We start from the raw sequence: 6000 nt of genomic DNA, 5'->3' as shown, positions 1-6000 counted from the left end.
ACCTATATTTGATTTAAATTATATCCTATCTATGAGAAGCAAAGGCAGTTAATAGAATGTATATTAACTATCCTATAATCAATTTTGATGGTGGTTAATTTTGGTTAAGTTACTTAACAGACACAAAAAGTTACAATAAAAAAATACGTAATTAATAACAACATGAAAACATATTACTTACTTACATACTTACGCCTGTTACTCCCAATATACCATAGGCAGCCGACAAGCACTCTCCAGCACACTATGTCCTGGACCTTCCTTTCTAATTCTATCCGACTATTGTTCATTCTTCTCATATCTGTTTCCAATTCTCCGAGTAATGTGTTCTTTGGTCTTCCTCTTCTCCTTTGACCTTCAGGATTCCATGTAAGGGCTTGTCTTGTGACAGGGTTGGATGCTTTCCTCAATATGTGTCTTATCCACTTCCAGCGCTTCTTCCTGATTCCTTTCTCCACTGTAATCTAGTTTGTTCTCTCCCACAGTAGAATGTTACTGATAGTGTCTGTCCAACGGATCCGAAGTATCTTGCGTATACAACTGTGAATAAACACTTGCATCTTCTGGATGATGGCTTTCGTAGTTCTCCAGGTTTCCGCCTCATACAGTAGAATTGTTTTGACACTTGTATTGAAAATTCAGATGTTGGTGTTGGTTGATAATTGTTTTGAGTTCACAGATGTTTAATATCCCACAAAAACCGTTTCTTATGTTAATCGTTTTCTGTTCGTCTTTTTTTCTTCTCATAACTGATCATGACTTAATGTTCTAGAGGTTAAGTGTTCGTGAGCAATACCAATAGGTTCTGGGTTAGAATCCCACGAGCGAGATCATGGATGCTCAGTGATGAGGAGTCTTATACTGGGATGAAACGGTCATCCAGTGCTTCCAGGTTTTCCATGATGGTCTATCTTTGATTGACTTAAGAATTCAACTATTAAAATTATTACTGGTCATTGATAACTTTATGTTACTATCCTCTTTTTTCAATAGTTGCTTTAAATAAAGGGGGTATGGGCTTCAATTATTTTCGATGCAATCAATCGGACATATTGCTTGGTGTTATTAGAAAAGTGTTTTCGAATTGGGCAATATGTTCAGGGAAAAAACATGTAGACCCTAGATAGTTTAATGTATTAGATACATTATGCTTAGTTTTATGATACCCAAAAATTACCAAAATTGGTGAATAGTTAGTTTGGTCACATGATTGGGCCCTAAATTCAAACTAATTTAGCATACATAAGATCTCGGATAGGAGTTAGTTAGATTACTTACTTACGCCTATTACTCTCAATGGAGCATAGACCGCCGACCAGTATTCTCCAACCCACTCTGTCCTGGGCCTTCCTTTCTAGTTCTATCCAAATTTTGTTCATTCTTCTCATATCTGTCTTCATTTCTCGGTGTAATGTGTTCTTTGGTCTTTCTCTTCTCCTTTGACCTTCAGGATTCCATGTAAGGGCTTGTCTTGTGACAGGGTTGGATGCTCTCCTCAATATGTGTCTTATCCACTTCCAGCGCTTCTTCCTGATTCCTTTCTCCACTGTAATCTAGTTTGTTCTCTCCCACAGTAGAATGTTACTGATAGTGTCTGTCCAACGGATCCGAAGTATCTTGCGTATACAACTGTTAGTAAACACTTGTATTCTCTGGATAATGGCTTTCGTTAGTTAGATAGTTCTCTGAATATATTAAAACAATCAGAACTTAAAGCTTAAGTGTGAATTGATAAAGAACATACACAAAAATATGGTGCCTAAACTTAAACTCAAAAATCAGTATCTTACAATATATTTTCAACTAAACAGTCAGGTATATGGAGAGATCAGAGGAACTTCAATGGGATCCTCTATGTAAGAAACTGTGATACAAATACTTGAGTCCAAAGCTCTACATATAATTAAACCAAAGATTGGAATATGCTGTGTAGATGACATATTGATAATCTTACAAAGAGATAAATTTAAAAATGCTTATTAGCTGATTAACTACATTCTCGATGATATGAAATCTACACGAAGAAGCAGAAAACAAAATTTGATTGTTGAGCCTTTTAACTGACAGAACAAACTCAAGAACTTTGGAGACACAAGTATGTGAAAAACCTCACCATAAGGATCCAATATTAGACTACAACAGTAACAACTCAGCAATTTAAGAATAGGTATGTCCAGAGAACTCAAAAGAGCCGTAGCCCATTGCAGCACTCTCATTAAACAAAAACCCGAAGAAGCATATCTTCAATCCATCTTCCATAAGAATAGCCGCTCCAACAACTTCATCCAAAGATATCTAGCCAATGAATATACTGTCTAAATAACAAATCCAGGAAACCAGGAGATTGACTGATCATCGTACCATACGTGAGAAATATCTTAACAGCATTTAGAAAAATTTGAATTCCTTTGGAACCAACGCCACCCGTAAATTAACACAATCATTTCAACTCCATTCTATTCATACCAAAAGACACGAAGACTAAAGTCAGCAAATTTAGCATCATCTACAAATGATTCGCACCAACAGCGAAAACTAGTACATTGAACACAGTGGATGTACCCTTCACATACACGTAATAAAACTTAGGTTAGCGGTGAGCTTATATGATAAACTATTACTGATAATAGTGTATGCAGTCATACATGGACATGAATTTGATCAGAGAAATTTTGGGCCAAGGAAATTGCTAGAATCAAAAAAATATCAGGACATTCGTATCGATTGGCGGTCAGAAGACACATCAACATAGACATAATCTATGGATTCATATGAAGGAGATTAATCAATTTCGATGGTTTTGTTTTTCAACAATTATCGCTTTCACCTTACAGTATAGTTTCCGAGATGTCCAATGGTAAATATGATGTACAGCTACTTGAAACACTTATTAACAATCATTATTCTACTTGATTTTTTATTCACCAAACCAAACAATCATAGGTTTGATTAGAAAAAGCATGATCGCAGAAACCACAGCAAGTTAAACAATTGTTAAAATTCTAGGTAGAGATGGATGGTGGCTAGCAGTGGAATACAGGACTCACATTTCGTCCTATTTGAGGTGTATCAATGAGAAGATTCAAACAAACAACACAAAATGAATTGAAACTTCACCCTATTACACAAGCTAGTGGCTATCAGGACTCAGTAGCTGAGTGGTTAACGTGATGGCGTTTGAGTCGAACAGTACTGGGTTCGAGTCCCAGAGTGAACATCAACTGTGGGATGCAGGTACATCCAGCTGTTGAGTCCTAACTAGAATGAAACGAGTGTCCTGATTTCCACTGCTAGCCACCATCCATGTTTGTTTATAATGTTTACGACTTGAAGCAATATAGATATAATCCGTACAGGATATACAAATGCTAATAAGAGACTGATCAATTGAAGTCCTAAACATTAATGGGAATATTCAAACTATTAATATAACATGGATTGTTAAAATTATAGAAACCTGAATAAGCATACTTAAACAAGCTATCCCGCTCCGTTCAACTTCTCTATGATTCATCAAATGTATAAATACACTACCCTATAACTAGACTATTTAATTTTTTGTCCTATCTGTATTCCACCTTGATTCATAAAGCCCACTACTTCAAGAACTAGGAGTATTAGTCATTTTCAGAAAATGTAATGATTCTAACTATTACAAGATAAATGAACTGATATTTAAGCATTAGGGGTAACAGGGGTAAGTAAGTAAGTAAGTAAGTAAGTAAGTAACAAACTAGTATTATCCTGGGACATGCGCTATTCATGGATTTAGCTTTTTTATGAACAGATTGATTATTATAGCCATGGGAAATTCACTAACACAAAATCAAACACCTAGAAATTTTAATTCTACTTGGTATCGTTTACTTGGATCTTTTCATTGGTGTTCAGGACTGCACCTGGTCAGTCTCTTATCGGCATATGTGCATCCTGTGCGTATTGCATCGATATTGTCTTGATGCACAAACATTCTAAGCAAAGATGGATGGATGAAACGCGTGATCTGGATTCCATTGCTAGCTACTATCCATCTTTGCTTAGAATCCTATAAATTTTATTTTCACATATTTGATCTGCAGTTTTTTCAAAACTGAAAATAATAGTGAATTTTCATTAACTTTAGGTCAAAGTTTGGGTTATGGATTTGTGAATTATGTAGATGCTTCCGATGCTGAACGAGCAATACGTGCACTTAACAAAATGAGACTACAAAATAAGACAATTAAGGTAAGTTAAATGTTGATCCGTATTGTATTAAGTTAGAGCTAATTCGTAATTTGGTAATTTAACTTCTATATATAACTGAAATATCGACATTCTAAGAATTAAATTAACGTATGGTAGTTGTGTCTATTCAATGTAATCAGTGTAAATCCTGTAAATATCAGGATTCAATCAGTTGATGAGTTAAAAACTAAACACACATGAGACCGGAGCTCCTAAGGTTCGATCTCCAGTGGTGGCATCAATAATCAGTACTGCTGAAAAGTCCTATACTAGGCTGAAATAGTTGATTAGTATTTCTTGGTTCTCAACAATCATTTAACAAAGATTAGTCAATAATATTAACTATGGTAATCATAGAAAACTTAGTGAATCCAACTAAGAACCTGACAGAGTGCTAAACTGAGGTTCGAGGAATTGAAGTGATACCAATTCAGACTAGAACTATCCATGTATCCTTATATAGTTTTTATTGTTCGAAGCTTCGAGAACAGTTAAATTTGACTGGTTTAAATCATAGTTGATCATAGGCTCTGTCAAATGATTTATAACACTAGAAAATATAACCTAGTTTCAAATTTACATCTCTTTCAAGAAAGCCATCCATTATTTCTTTCTAAAAATGATTCTATTTGTGAATATTATCTCCTCGTAACCTTGTTCATTAATTGATTAGTATGATTTAAACTTCGTGCAATTCATACTAATTTGGTGTGTGGCATCAGAGCTTGAAGTCACTAACTTCTAGTCTGAGCCATGTTGTTAGATGCAGACTACTTGATTGGGGTCCGCGTGACTATCCTAACCAATGGTTGGAGACTCTGTGTGACATGGCTCAGAATCGATCACAATGGAGTAGGTGTATACACTATTTATCTTCCCTTAAACCTTAAGATTAAAATTGCTTCATATCTGTCTCTCTTCCTATACTATATGCTTATATACAACCTTTCTTTTATATATTACCACCACTAAATTAACTAATTCTGTGAATTCGGTGTTCATCTTTTTGTGCTAATGAGTGAGGTATGGCAACTATGATCGATGCATATATGTGCCTGGTCCTATGTTGTAACTGACTGACTGGTGTGGGCTACTTATATCAACATAAGTAGTATGTATCGTGAGTCAGGAATAGAATATTTGGTAGCAGAAGATTGAGAAGATCAAGAAGGGAAGAACAAAAACAGAAAACAGTGTGGAAATTCAGGAGCAATGAAATCTGAGATAATTAATGAACATTTTACAAATGAATTATTTGAGTATAATTTTTCTATTTTACCAAGTAACTTTGTAATTTCGTACTAAATCGATAATCGATTGTCCTTACCTATGATCTCATTCTCTACACTACTATTATTATCAGAAGGGTTTTTGCGAAGACTTTAGTAATTTCATAGTTGAAATCATGAGTCAATTGAAACTAGACCATTATAGAAAACCTGGAATCACTGGACGGTCGTTTCGTCCTATTGTGGGACTCTTCAACAGTGTGCATCCACGATCCCGCCTCACGAGATTCGAACCCAAGACCTATCAAGAGATATTTCTTGGAGTTCTAGTGAGAAGCAGTGATCAGTAGAGTTCAAACAAGTCTGTTGTGAGATATCGACTCACTGAAAACAATGGCGACGGTTGCTCAATTTCGTGAATTGGTTGAATTGAGACATTAACACCCTTGGATGCCGGCCAGTGGTTCTAGAGGTTAAGCGCTCGCACGCAAGACTGACAGATCCTGGGTTAGAATCTCGTGAGGCAGAATCGTGGATGCGCACT

At 35.6% G+C, this 6000-nt stretch overlaps 1 protein-coding gene across 1 annotated transcript in view; it reads left to right on the top strand.

The window, feature by feature from the left end:
* Positions 1 to 6000, top strand: part of Smp_175930 (elav (embryonic lethal, abnormal vision,drosophila)-like protein) — a gene marked incomplete at both ends in the record, with an annotated part of 46178 nt that overhangs the window by 735 nt on the left and 39443 nt on the right. The window contains one exon of the mRNA XM_018799857.1: positions 4124 to 4227. Coding sequence (XP_018653728.1) covers positions 4124 to 4227 — 104 coding nt within the window. The remainder of the gene's footprint in view (positions 1 to 4123; positions 4228 to 6000) is intronic.

The sequence above is a fragment of the Schistosoma mansoni genome, chromosome W, assembly GCF_000237925.1.
Source record: "Schistosoma mansoni strain Puerto Rico chromosome W, complete genome".
Taxonomy (NCBI): domain Eukaryota; kingdom Metazoa; phylum Platyhelminthes; class Trematoda; order Strigeidida; family Schistosomatidae; genus Schistosoma; species Schistosoma mansoni.
Note: the sequence above shows the minus strand (reverse complement) of the source record. Positions and strands in the feature narration are given on the sequence as shown.